This window comes from Typopeltis vanoorti, chromosome 19, assembly GCF_054136105.1.
Source record: "Typopeltis vanoorti isolate ZY-2024b chromosome 19, IOZ_Tvanoo_1.0, whole genome shotgun sequence".
Lineage (NCBI taxonomy): Eukaryota > Metazoa > Arthropoda > Arachnida > Uropygi > Thelyphonidae > Typopeltis > Typopeltis vanoorti.
This window is the reverse complement of record NC_143567.1, coordinates 53,528,357-53,543,212: the sequence shown is the minus strand read 5'-3', so window position 1 is coordinate 53,543,212 and position 14,856 is coordinate 53,528,357. Positions and strand designations below refer to the sequence as shown.

The window sequence follows — 14,856 nt, the reverse complement described above, 5'->3', positions numbered from 1 at the left end:
CTGCAGTCTGATATCAGAAACTGGTAAGCAATCCTTGGAAAAAGACCAATGTAAACGAAAGATCGTAGGTGAATCTTTCATTGAAATTATTTTTCATTAACATTAATGATATCTGTAATAGTTTAAAGATGAGATTATACACAGCATACATGAGACAATATAAATAATAAATACATGATATAGAGTAAATACGAGATGCGATCAACATGTTTATTGAAGGTTATTATTTATTTATATATTTGTACGATATGTTTATGCCATGTTGTTCGTATCAAACAGATTCGTACCAAGCGAGATGCATCATTGATAACATTGTGAGAAACAATTGGTGACTACTCTTAAGTAATTATTATTCCATTAAATATCCTTCCCTCCAGTGGCAATTTGAGTTCTATTCATTGCTTCCATCCACTTCCAATGCATCTCTACCTGTTTATTACACGTGCACGTATCAGAAGTGCTTTACACAACTGCAGTAGAGTTCTGTGGTCTGATTGAATGACATCACTTTTGATCGTATCTCTTACACGATTTAAAGAAAAATAAAATTGTATAGTGCAGTAAGTTAATTATGTTTTACGAAAACACCGATGCTAATATTTTCTTCGTTTTCTCTCCTAAACTCTTCCTTGTCCACGATGATGGTGAAGATGATAGCATCAGTCCTGATGCTCTCGGAAATTCTGATGATATCAAAATAGATGACATGTGTAAAATGAATCTACCACAACTTGACTGCAGTGCACTGGCCTTTTATTAAGTTTCGCTGTAGCTATTATAACTTGCTTATTGTTAAAGTTCATTAGAATTATTAGAAGACTGTTGTATTGTCAATTGTAATAAAATGCTAAGAGATCTGCATTTACGATTAAGATCAATGACGTCAAGTACTCACCTTCCACACTTGAGTTTTCGTTTTTTATTTCTTGGAACTTTATTCAGGAGAATTCTGACCATATCGTTCGTGAGCAGTTATTTAAGTGCACCTACGGAAGCCACCATCAACACAAGTGAAGAAATTTTAAAATAGCTACACGAGATGACAACAGGGAGATCATTTCGATTTCATTAACTATTACTGAAGTTATGAAACTATAAATCAAACCAAAGAGATTAAAAAAGAATAGAAATTGATTACAAAAAATAAATAATGACAACAAATAATAACTAGGATGTTATATAAATAACCTGTAACTAGGATAATTTGAAACTCTTTCATACTCCAGAGAATTTCGAAATTGACAACATCAGCCTCTGACATTCTTCCACATGAAATATTGAAAGTAAAGTCGTGATAATTGGATCACATTTTAGATATCCAAATGTACATGACCTATTAATAAAATAGTAATAATTAAATACTATATGATTATTATTTGTTAAACGCCTTACATAAATGTTTTTAAGATGTGGAAAACATGAATGGATTGTCAAAATCAATAAGTTCTAAAATATATATTCGATTATCATTAAACCACATTATTCAAATGCAAGTGCTTTGAATGTTGGGTTTAGAAAGCAACAGTTTACCATATTCATTTTACCAACAGTTTACTATACACACACCAAGAACGATACGCAGTGCGTATGCTTCTTGGTGTGTGTTTATAATATCTAAGAAAATCGAATCGCCCGTCGCATGTACAAAGTGCCAAACCCTTAGGAAACTGTGTCGTGCGATCCAGAATAAACGACGTGGCATGCTTTCCAGGAGCATTGTTTTGATTCATGATAACGCTCTCCCACCCATGGGCCAGCGTAACACAACAACTTCTCGCCACCTTCGGCTGGGAACAATTCCATCATCCCCCATATAGTCCTGACCTCGCGCCAAGCGATTTTCACCTGTTCAAACATCTGAAATCTTTCCTTGGCGGTCGGCGGTTTCAAGACGACAAGGTCAAAGAAGCAGTCAATGCGTGGTTTGCGTACCCTTCTACGACGAATGTATACAACTCTTGGTGCCCCGTTATGATAAGTGCCTGAACAATGGCGGAAATTATTTAGAAAAGTAGTGAAAGATGTCTACTTTAATTTCCAATAAAGTTTTTTTTGCAAATATATTTTTGTTTCTCTGACAGCCCATCGGAATTTACTTTCTGGACGTCCCTCGTGCATTGCTGCAAGTATTGTAGGATTTGTTGGCCTAGTGGTTAGAGTACCAGCACTTAAACAGATAGAGTGAGGGTTTGGAATTCTCCTGTGCATATGGATGTTTGTGAGTAGTTGTAGGTGGAAGATAAATAGCATTGCCCGGTGTTAGACGACCTTCTCACTTAATGGTGGCCTGAAATGTCTTAAAAAAAGTTCTATCTTTGGTCTGTGGAGTAGAGTTTGCAAAGAAGTTACAACATGAATATAAAAATTAATAAAAAACAGAAAAATCATTTGGCCAACTCATTTTTATGTATTACACATGTACACTCTACCCTGAGTGGGACTTCATAACAACATATGTAGATCGATCTGAATCCTGTAAAGCACTTATAGGATGAGGTCTTTGTCTCAATCAACAACAATCCAACTTCAATACCTGTCTAACTACAATTCTGCTAGAGCAATAGACCAAAATGTGCCCATGTCTATTAATTAACATTTCGAGAAATGTATTTCCGGCTGTGATGAAACATCGCTGGGTTTGACAAAACTGCACACGTCGTATCTTTTCGTCCATATCCATGCTATAGACATAACGAAGTTTATTCTGATTTATGTTATAAGAGAATTTTATCACATCATATCAGATTTATTGGTTTATTTATTTATATATGTTAAATGTATGAAAAATAAATATTTTAGATCCGATAGCTTTAAACGCATAACAGACTAAGAATAAAAGAGAATAAAAGACAAAATAAAAGCAACCATTTAAATGAAAGGTGACAGAAAGAAAATGATCAAACAGTTCTTTGGTTATAGTTATATTTCCATACTATCTCTAATCTTGTATTGATATCGCTGAATCCTTCTTTTACAGTGAAGGTATCCAATCGATAGATTACGTGATAGCAATTAACACTGTACGTAAGGCACTAAACAGTTGATGCAAATGACAAAAAATGTCGTGAAAAGTGAAACTTAGCTATCTACTTATCATTTATTACACCTAAAACCTGATTCCAATGTACCCTGCAATCTCCAGAAACAAGGTATGGAATGGTACCACTCCACGCCTTGTTTCTGTAGTCATTTTTACACTCACAAAACTCAACCTTGAGGTCACTGCAAGCAAGCAATTTTCTAAATGAAATCTGCGACGAAAACCCTAGGGACTAATTTTTCTAGCAATTTATGAATCTCCAAACCTTCTACTGATATCTGCTGACAATTGATCATTCGGCAATTAAATTCTTCTGTTATCTTTCTTAAAGTTCCTTCTCGGCCATTGTGAATCTTTGAACCTTGTGGAAAACCATTTTCTGATTTGACTATTGTTTTAAGCATTTGGTGTCCATATCTGTTCTACCAAAGCTTTCAGGAATCTACCACATGCTCACGCACCCACCCCATCCACTCATACACACGCACAAGGCGAATTTGAGAAAGTGTGCCATTACGAATGATCATTATTAATAAGTTCGAAGAAATAAGTGTGTTATAATATTCCCAGTTTTAGATGGAAATACATATTTCTGTCATCATTCGATATCACTGACCTATCTGGTTCATCCCAAATGAATAGAACGCAACATTATCACTCAGTTGTACTTTGGGGGTTTTGCTTCAGCTAAAAAAAAGTCTAGCGGATGTGACAGAAGGCTTTTGTCACATCCCGGAAAAACTTAACTGTGTTCGGAAGAATGGTACAGAATTAGGACAGTCCGATGTACAAATAGTCCTTCAGAACTTCATGAAGTATATAGGAGTTGGAAATAAGAAAACACCAGGTAAAAGAGCTGCACTCTTAGTTTCTACGAAGGAACCCTGAATATAAGAGAATTACAGGCAATGACAGTAAACTTCGCAGAGTATACTAGTGTGCAAAGTGTGTAAGTTCCTTCGAAAAGCATATAAAGTGGAGTTGACTTATTTCGGCTCACATAAGCGCAAGTACAACATTCCATCTGAAATCTGCAAGCAGGGGTTATAACGGTCTGAAGCATTTTTTTCTCATATGGACATAGATCTTCGTTTTCGGTACACGGATCGATGGATGGATGAACACCAACGCATGTGAAACCATTTTGAATAATAAAATGCTTTACACACTGCAGAACTTTTCACGGAACTGAATTGGGTCTCATTCCACATGACAAGTGCACCTTGTCATACTGCAGGAACTATTGCAACATGCTTTAATGAACTGGTCCTAATTTCCACCAAACAAAACAACTTTAGGCGTCTGGGATCAGTTCAAAAACGTCAGATGGCTAGGAAGACCAGTGCGTCTACTAACTGTATTTGCACTGGTAGTCTTATTGAAGGCAGAATATCTCACTCATATTATCGCACACAGGAGATGAGCATCAGAGGAGGAAGTATGATCAGGGTCAAATACCTATGATCAAATGGGGATTGTTTTTGATTTGCAGATCCGACGAATCAGGAAATGAAGGAGTAGCTCAATAACAAACAAACTCCTGAAATTATGTATTTTATTTCAAAAATCATTCACATTTTTCACAAAATATTCAACGCTATATTTCTCTTTAAGTTTATATTTCTTGCACATTCTATCCTGATGTAGTCCCTACGTTGGTCACTAATAATATAAAAGGAAGACAAAACGTTAGAAATAACTGCGTTTATTAATTTATTGTCGAGAAGATAAAATTTTCGACTTTCGGATGATGAAATTTACTGGCGTTATAAAAGTGATATGTTTATAGCATATTTGATAAAAACATATTATGAATTAGCATGAAAGATTTTATTATTATTATTATTACTATTATTATTATTATTAAGAGAGACTTCCAGGGAGTCAGAGACTCATCCAGGGAGGCCACATGCTACACGCATCAGCTATCGTACTTATTCTTAAATTTATTCACACTGCTTGCGCTCACAACATCCAAAGGTAATCCATTCCAATTACGCACCACTCTCTGAGAGAAAAATCTACCCCTTACAGCTTCCAATGATGCCCTCTGGTCCTTTCCCCACTCTCAATAAATCGCAAAATTGCATCAATTGAAATCCTGTATGATCCTTACAGAAGTTTTTTTGTAAGTCTCAATCATATCACCCCTCTTTCTTCTGTTTTCTGGTATCTGCAATCTACAAATTCTCAATGTCTTCATAATCAGTATTCCACAATCCTGATATCATTTTTAACACTCTTCTTTGCACTCTCTCCAATATATCAGAATCACAGCGGAAACTACGAGACCAGACCTGCGCACAATAGTCCAAGTGAGGTCTTATCAATGCCTTGTAAAGAGGCAAAATGACATCCTTATCTTTATATGTGAACGTTCGTTTCAGTATTGCAATTATCTTTTGAGTTGTGTTTGCATTCTTTGTCACATGGTCCCCTGAACTTCAACTTGCTATCTGAATCGAAATCACCTTTCTTTCTAAATCACTTTTTATCAATAAAAACAAATTAGAAGAACTCTACATTTAACATTAAGTGTTTCCTTGTCCAGAATTAATCACGATGAGAAATGGAACACAACGTCTTTGAGTTCACCTTACATCGAGTCTCCGACATTCCCTATTTTTATCCTCCTTTGTCGTTTAGGGGTCTGAAAAACAAATGAAACATTTCAGTTCCATTTACCAACTGGATAGATGATGGATTCATCTATACTGATGTATAATAAAAAAATAAGTAATATTGCAAATCATGATACATTTTACAAGATACAATTTAAAACTCGCTATTATTCCATAAGAAAGTTGTATATTCTAAGAAGACTCATATATTTTAATTGGCAAAGTAAATATCGGACAATATCGGTTTGCAAAAGGATGTAGAGATGAGGCAACAAGAAACTTACATGAGTGGCGAGATGTTCATCGCTACATCATGTGTGTGTGTGTGTGTGTGTGTGTGTGTGTGTGTGTGTGTGTGTGTGTGTGTGTGTGTGCGCGCTTCTTTTATGAGCCGTTATCAACCTATTCTCTTTTGACATTACCGGGGTCAAGAGGGATGACCTTAATGACTTATTCTCTTCGGTCCAATATCAGACTATCGTTACCACTCCAGTTCTTGGTCTGTTTCAGTTACAAATATTATCCATGTTGGTAATGAAGGTCCCGTTAGAGCAGTCAACATTTATTCTCCATATCCAAGCTATAATTTTTCCAATAAATATAAGAAGGTAATCTAACAAATAAAAAGAAAGAGAAGAAAGAGCATATTGCAAGTCACTTGACACAAAAACTCTAATCTCATTCACTGCATGACTGAAATCTGTATAAAAACAACGATTAGTGAATTTGAATCAGACCTTGAATTAGCTAAATACAAGAAACTCACCACTTGTACAAGTGGCACTTGAGAAGACTGTTGTGTGCAATTCGTCTCTCTTTCTCTCTTCAAGATGGCAGCACCCAGATATAGTAACTATATCCAAAACAAAGATAACTTCCTGGCATTATTCGCTTTCACCTCCTGCATAAATGACCGAGGCAAATCACCTACAACTATGTGTGTTATTAGAATATACTTTTTACCTGTCCAGCTATAACTCTGTATAAATAGCACATCCAGCTATCTTTACAAGACTGCGTTAACATATCGGATAGCACAACAAACATTTCGCTAAAAATTCTTAATTCTGTCCGAACGTCGAAGTAGTTCTGTCTCTCTCTCTCTCTCTCTCTCTCTCTCTCACACACACACACACACACACACACATACACACACACACAAACACACACACGGTCTATTCTTTCTGCATTGTTCCTTTTTCATGTATTTCCATGGGATTATTTAACAGAACAGGCATCCCTTCTTCGTCTTCATATTTCTGCTAAATTTACGAAAACACGAACAGCAGCCACCCAACATCCGTGTACATTCAACTGCTATTCCAATGAACCTACTCTCCTACGTTCTTTTTCCCCCTTATATATTTCGTCTCTTCCTTAAAATAATTTTTCCTATGGCGCGTTTCCCAAAAATTACATCCTCGATTTCTTCAACGCCAGCATCAATATCTGTCATTATAAAGAGCTGGTGGTTGTAGTTTCTTAACTCCCATCCTCATTCGACATCAATTTGCTATGGGCTCTGAAACTGTCGTGTGTTTGAGAGTGATTTAAAAAAGAAAGGAATAGGAAAACTGGAAACAAGAGGTGCAGCGGAAAAGCTAAGGGACTGGAAGGAGAATTGCGATGAAGTAACTAAGGTACGTGTACAAGTTTCAACAAACGTAAATCTGTTTTCCATAAATTAAATACCCAGTTTTTTTTCTCAAAAGATATTCAATGAACTGAAAAACTTTACTATCTGTATGATGAAATATCTTCCGATGAAAAGAAAGTTATTATAAAGATTCCTCTGCGTTATACTCGAACTCAGATTTTCTCTGTCTACAGCAGGGAAGATTTGAGTTCCATTTTTCTACAGCGATGTGCAGAGAATAGAAATGGGAGACAACACTGAATTCATTGATGTATGATAGCATGTCTCATATTATGGATTCCCTTCCAAATAAAATTAGTTTTATTAAAAATATTTCTTCTTAGTAAATAGTTATCCAAGTGGTTGGCATATCCGCTATCAAACCGTATGGATGCGGGTTCTCGAGGACGTAGATGTTTGTGATTGTCTTTCATCTTACCACACTATATGTATACACACGTGTACACTCTCCAAATGCGGAGAGGGTCACATTAGTCCATTAGCACAGCAGTGAGGAAGAAACAGCTTAGATATTATTCTCATATAAAGACAATCTGCTTTTGCCTATAAACTAATATATATAAATATGCGTTATTTTTTTTAATGTTCCAGTTACAAGTTTGTATATGTTCAATATTTCTGATATTCAAATCTTTCAGAAAAGGAAAGCTATTTCAATATTAAAATGTTATATGCTTACTATTTAATATGGTAAGCATATAACAGTGTAGATTTGCTTTCTGAACGCTGGTGGTTAATATGGTTATCTTTATTTCCTCACAAGTGCTTCCCCTATTTCTAGCAGAAAAGCATATCCCGGTTTCCACAGTTATAAACATAAAAGAAACACTTAAGAAAAGAATTCTGTATTATAATCTTTTAACAATCAACAAAGAAAGAACAAAAATGGGATAAAAAGTCAGTGATAACTTACATTATTTCTATAGTCAGTAAAAGATTGCTATCCACATTCATGTAGATCCTGTTGAAAGTTTTATTCTGGGCTAAGGGGAAGCAAAATTATAAGTTTCTGATAGCATCGATATGTATTGGATTAATGTTATCGCATGTAAGATGTGACTTACATGCGATAACATTAATGTGTGTGAAAATTATAACTATTTAATTTGCAATTACTGTGACAATTGTAAAGCAGTAAACGTCTGTCTCTTAAACAGTTTGTTCAACTACTAACAGTAAAACAGTAATTGAAAGGTTGTTTGTCATGTTTTCAGATCCGTAATAAATTAATTAATTACAGACATTGAAAAAATTGTCTTAACCTTGACAAAGAAGATTCCACTCTTTCTTTGTAACAAATGATGAATGTCAGATCATTTGTTACAAAGAAAAGACCATTCTAGTAGCTGAACCAAAATGCATGTGGAAAAATTACTGGGAGTCACTCTGGTCATTACGAACCACAGTACTCACTGTGGTTCGTATTTAATGTTTTAGACAAAAATATTCTTTTGCATGTATGCATAAAAGTTACATGTGTCATGTAAAGATTCATTCTGGAATACGAGATTTCAATCCATCTGAATAAACTCTGTCAGAATAAAGTTTGAATAAACTATACCAGAGACGTCAGTGAAAAAGCTCATAGAAAATTGGTGGCTAACCTTGCAAGTGGAAGCGTTTCTAATGTCATCTATGCTCGTTATGAAACAAGGAGTTAATTACCACATTTGAAGAAGAGTCGCTGCAGTGGAATGCAGTGAAATCGTGTTAGTATTAAACTGTACGATGAACAATGCTAAATAAATAAACAATAGTAAATAATGTTTCCTAACCAAGCTGTTTATCACAAAATGTTCACCACTTCTGTAGCCTCACTTATACAGTGACTGGTTGTACTGCTACAAAGTAGTGAAATCATCTGACCTAAGGGATCATCAGATTAAACGATTTAGTGAGTTCGTATTGAGTGTATTTTCTAGCAATGTCAAGAGCACATACGCCAAAGAATTTCATTCCGAAAGTGAACTATAGTACGTATGTTTACGCTCATATATTCGTAATGCATTGTTTCTCCTTTGCTGAACTAGAAGCTTCGTAAATCGCAATGCTTCGGTGTCAAAGAGTCCCATGAGGTCTGTTTCTGAATGTATTGCCCAACAGGAACTTCCCGATCTTCCAAAACTCATCTATCAAATATGATCTACTGTACATTATGACACAAGATTAACTCTAAGAAAACTCTTCTCTTGATCACGTGGCGAGAATTGATAGTTTCTTCAAGAGTTCCAGAGCCACTGTTAGTCCAAAGTTCCAAATGATCCAAGTTGCCCGTAAGTGCATTCTGAACAGAGTACCTTTTATGTAACACAACACCAGCGCGTGTGTGTTTCAATATTTCTTTCCAAAAATAAATGCACTACTTGCAGCATTAACTTTAATAACGAAACTTTACATTACTAAGATAAGAATTATTTAGATAAGAAAAATAACCTTCCGAAAAGAATGTAGGCTCTTAGACACATAAAAACCATATGAAATGAGCAGGAAAATTCACCTCAATATGTATCGTGTTTTCCTAAGTGTTCCCATATCGATAAAGTTGTTAAACACATAAAAAACTACATCATTTACTATTTACCTTGCTGGCGATTTCTAATTCCCGAAAGGTAGAATGATATTCCTTTCGATCAACACCAACTTCGGCCACGTTTCAAAGCAATCCTAATACCTTTTTCATGCAGCACACGTTCAAATTGCTTTTCAAGCTACCGAGAAACCTTTTCCCTTTATTATTATTATTTATTAATTTTCGTGACAAAACGTATCCTTTCGGATACTCTTACATTTTGACCTTAGCTCAGAGGATGATATGTGATATAGTAAGACGAAGACGTTCGGTTCCTTATTTGTTCCAGAGCCGCTGGTCTGTTTCGAGGAAGGAGGTGTAGTTTATTTTCTGATAGGCTTTCTAGAAGTAAATCAGGTTAGTGGATTTTATTCAGTTTTTTTTTTTCTTGTTGTTGTTGCGTTAGATAACCTTATTGATGAAACAGAAATTTCTATTTTTGATTACTGGATTTGTGATAATTTATTCATCCATTGATTGCAGTGTCTGACAATGCTAGTATTGTGCTCTGACATGATTTAATATGTTCAGGAATATATGTGTTCCTGAGCATATATTCCTGAACAATTAGATTTATTAGTATCAATATAATTACAATTTCAACTGTTACTCTCTTTTATTGTCATATAAGCATAAAAACAATAAAATATTATTAACTTAATATTTTAAGTTATTAAATAAAAAATGATTAACTGCAATTTTATCATTCTAAATAAGCATACGAGTTTAAATTAAAAATGGATTTAATGAATAATGTGAGTTATTAAAATGTATGAATCTGTGTTTGCTAACATCATTTAAATGTGAGAAAAATATTACTTCTATATCATAATTATTCACCAGTCTATTTATAATAAATGTATTGTTAGAATATCATTAATCACTTTGTTTGAACTTTGTATTTCTCCAGGTTACCATGAAATTCTTGAATGTCCTGTTACTTCTTTCCTTTGGACTATTGGCAGGTAAATTTTATATTCAACAGATAATCACGTGTTTATTTCATAACCACATGTTCATTTTTTTTCGTAATAAAAACAGGAAACTAATTCGAAATCAAATTTATTGTAAACGTATCGACTAACTGCAATAACAAAAAATTTTGTGATTATTTACGAAATTGGTGTAATCGCTAATGTCTTTCAAAATTATTGATTTCTTTCAGGATGTGTAACGGGATCTGAACAAAACGAGAACGCTGTTCAGAAAGCTGAGAATCAGATAAAGGAGTCTGAGCAACGAGAATCTTCACTGGAAAAGAGACACTCCAAACGTCATGCTGTAGACATTGCAGAAAGTGAAACAGCCACAAAAGATGATGACAAGGATGAACTCAAAGCAGAGGACGATAGTAAGCCAATGTTAGCTCCAGAGAAAGCTGTAAGCAATGATAAAATCGTACGAGCAGCTGAAAGCAAGCCAGAACCACTCCCAGATGAGGGATCGAATGCTAAACCCAAAGCCAAAAGCAAGTCCAGGCGTAAAAAAAAGAAAGGCAAGAAGAAATCCAGAAGGAAAGGTAAACCTAGGAAAATGTCAACGAAGAAACCCAATCCAGAGTAAGTGTATTAATCTCTCTTTCTCTTACTAGAAGAGAATAGTATTTTCACACGCATGCAAACACATGCATACTGCGACGCTTTTTTTTTTTTGTAATAATTAATCACACTTCCCTGATTATTAGAAGCTTCAGATAGCATCAAGCACAGAAGTCTTCTATTATCTAACCCAGTTTATTCAATTATTTTTAAAAATATGCCTCGCATCTCACCAAAGAATTTTGCCCTAGCACTGATTGCACGTTTGACACACTTCGGGAAACTCCAGTCTAACCGTTAGCCCAACAACAACACGAAAGAACTACAGTATGTTTCCAACCTATTAACGTTATTATAAGAGTGTAATTATCTAATTGAATGTATTTGATAAATATAAGGATTTTTATTAGAATATAAAGCTATTTAAATGATAATTCTATTAAGTTAGAATTAAATCCTATTTATTTTTAAAATACTAATTATGCATATTTCCTTGAGCAGAGTTGAAGCACTTCAAAAGCCTTTTACTGAATCATTAGAAGAGATATACAAATTAGCTTCCAGTGGAGCAAAAGTTAAAGTGCGTCCGGTCAAAAGGGTATACTATATTTCCTTTTAGTCACGTATTCTAATTTACATTACCTCAATATTACACCACATTTTCGAGTCAATCACTTGGACTAAATCAACTTAATATTTTTTTCGTTGTACCACTTTTATTTAGGCTATGAAGTTGTACATAAAACTTAGACAGAATGGTGCAACTATAAAGAATCTTCAAGGAAGAGTACTAACTTTGCTATCGGATATAAAGACGTCATACAAAGCTGTTTGGGAAATATTGAAAACAAAAATTGGTAAGTTTATAGTTCTCAAACAGAACACGAAAAATTTCAAACTAGCAGCACCCGTTGAGAATTCTTTGCGTGTCTGTTATTTATACAAATTTAACTTCGTATTATCGTATACGAATTGTTATAAACCGATCTCTTCGCAGGCTTACACAATATAAATTTTAAGAAATATTCGAGTGTACATGAAACATCAAAGTATGTCAGCAGAATGCTGTTTGGTATATATCAGTAATGATGTATCAACGTCAATCGAGGTATATCAATAGGAACCAGCTTGCTACTTTTCAAAACATACTTCATCCGATTAATATGCCTCACTTTGGCTGTGATGAATCTTTGTGTGAATATTTCATAGAAATTGTTTTTCATGAACATTAGTGATGTCTGTAATATTTACGGAATAAGGAGTATACACAAGATACATAACATAAACTAAATACGAGATGAGATCAAAATTTTTTTCAAGTTTATTCATATAGCGAGATGCATCATTGATAATAATTTCTTAAGACATGGAAGGGATCACGAAATGTGTTTCACAATTTTATACGAGGTTTTGTACAATAATTCTATGTATGAAGTAGAACTTAATGCACGTGCACTTTCTGAAATAATTTTTTATTGACTGTTAATACAAAGCTCTTCCTTTATATAGGAAGAGCTTTGTACTAACATCAGTAACGTCATCTGGTGGTCTCTCTGAATAACATTACTTTTGATCGCACCTCGTACAGGATCTAAACAAAAATAAAATTGTTTAGTGCAGTAAGTTAATTATATTTGGTCAATAAATCGATGCTAATATTTGCTTCTTATTTTTTCCCTTAAAATCTTGCTTGTCTACGCTGACGATGAAGATGATTCAATCAGCCTTGAAGTCCTTGGAGATCCTGAGGATATCAAAGCACCAGACATATGCAAAAAGAATGAATCAACCCTCGACTGCAGATTAGTGACTTTTTCTTAAGTTTCTATCAAGCTTTTATAACTTACTTATTATTAAATTGCATTAGAATTATTAATTATTATTAATGAATTAATAATAATTAATAATAATGTTAATTATTAATAACTGCTATATTGTCAACTGCAATAAATGCTGACATCTATATTGACGTTAATACATAATTCACATTTCACACTTGAGTTTAGTTTTTTTTTATTTCTTTGAAAAAAGAAGTCGATCCAAGAAAATTCTGACTATACAGTTCCCAAGGAGTTCTTTTAGTGTCGTAGGGGAACCATTAAAACAAGTGAAGAAAAATATTACAGAAGCTAGAATAAATGACAACAACAAAGAGATAATTTCGATGTTACAAAAACATTAAAGCAAAAATATTTGAATGGCGTTCTAGCATATTAAATATTGAAAATAAAGCTTGTGATAACGGAATAACATTTTAGTTATACAAGTGCGCATGACTGCTTATTAATAAAATAGTAATAATTAAATACTGTTTTATTATTATTTTATGCATGCATTATATAAATCTTTTTTAAGATGCGAAAAAAATCCTGAATGGATTGAATGTTGCTTCTTTTGCATAATTATTCATTTAAGTGTTGAGAACGAGAGTTCAACACACTCATTTGTAATTAACAGAGTATTATGTCTGTCAATTACGCACATTTTTCTGAGCAGTTTTGTGATCAAAAAAAAAAAATCAAGTTTTTCTTGGAGACAACATCCTGACTTTTCGCACGAGAATGACCCGAAGACCAGATGAGCAAGATGGAGTGGATGGAACATATTGTTCCCATATGTACATTACATGGACATATGGGAACAATACAAGAAATTTCGGACACATTGATTCTTTACAAACATTATGTTTACTACTTGCACAGTATTGTAAATGATTAATATTAAGTCATCTTCATTGAGACCAACAAAATATTAAAATTTGCTTTTTTTCTAAATATTCAATTTTTCTGTAAGTTTATTAATAACTCTATTAATAAACAAAATTCTTTATTCAGCACCACTTTTTGTTTAATTTATTTAGGTCTTTCTGTTCTTCTCTTCAGACGTTTTGTAATTTGAATTAATAATTTATAAAGATTCTAATTAGCCGCTTGCCAAAAATATGGCAAGTGGATAGCCACTAATTAGAAAAGATAATATCATTACAATTAGATGAAAGGCAGAGCCTGTGTAGCTCAGTGGATGTGGCGTTTGCACACCACCGCGCTAGGCCGCACGAAGGAAGTCTTGGTTTCGAGTCTAGTCGGCGACTAGAGGAAATTTTTCTAAGCCTTTTTTCGACCAGTTCCCGAGTTAGTCGATCTCTGGCACGGGCAAGCAGGTTTTTCCTCCCGGAAACTCGGGTTTTTCGTCCTGTAAACTCAAGAAAATCGACCGTAGAACCCACATTATTTCAGACATTAAATATATTGTGTTAGGGTTAGAGACCACGAGATGGCGGCACATTTGAGCCGTCTCTCTTCACTGCGTATCGCTTAATTAGTGATAGCCTTGGGCCATCTGTCTCTGATTGGGTACCAGTGGAGATTGAACTGCCCACTCAGTCTCCAAAAGTTAGATAGGGCTAAATGGCCTCGCCTACGTATATACGG

At 34.3% G+C, this 14,856-nt stretch overlaps 1 protein-coding gene and 1 long non-coding RNA gene across 16 annotated transcripts in view; one reads left to right on the top strand and one right to left on the bottom strand.

Moving 5' to 3' along the window:
* Positions 1-14,856, bottom strand: part of LOC150096118 (uncharacterized) — a 75,966-nt gene that overhangs the window by 39,964 nt on the left and 21,146 nt on the right. For 8 of the 15 annotated variants that reach the window (XR_016549892.1, XR_016549891.1, XR_016549889.1 and 5 more), the window contains 2 exons: positions 8,232-8,301; positions 1,222-1,333 (listed from right to left, as the gene is read on the bottom strand). This is a non-coding gene — a long non-coding RNA (uncharacterized LOC150096118). Of the gene's footprint in view, positions 1-895; positions 1,093-1,188; positions 1,334-8,231; positions 8,302-9,899; positions 10,038-14,856 lie in introns of those variants that run through there. The other 7 variants (XR_016549902.1, XR_016549901.1, XR_016549896.1 and 4 more) reach the window with 6 other exon arrangements.
* LOC150096119 (uncharacterized) lies at positions 10,143-14,264 on the top strand. The gene is made up of 6 exons (XM_090408825.1): positions 10,143-10,244; positions 10,798-10,852; positions 11,053-11,446; positions 11,927-12,023; positions 12,150-12,282; positions 13,137-14,264. Exons 2-6 carry the CDS (start codon positions 10,804-10,806, stop codon positions 13,244-13,246), a joined length of 783 nt encoding a protein of 260 aa, XP_090264951.1. The 5' UTR covers positions 10,143-10,244; positions 10,798-10,803; the 3' UTR covers positions 13,247-14,264.

What these genes read in the sequence shown, in the direction of transcription:
- LOC150096119 (XM_090408825.1), top strand. Translation starts at nt 10,804, where the DNA reads ATGAAATTCTTGAATGTCCTGTTACTTCTTTCCTTTGGACTATTGGCA. An exon ending in TTCCTTTGGACTATTGGCAG is followed by an intron (nt 10,853 to 11,052) that starts GTAAATTTTATA and finishes GATTTCTTTCAG; the next exon opens with GATGTGTAACGGGATCTGAA. An exon ending in AAGTGCGTCCGGTCAAAAGG is followed by an intron (nt 12,024 to 12,149) that starts GTATACTATATT and finishes ACTTTTATTTAG; the next exon opens with GCTATGAAGTTGTACATAAA.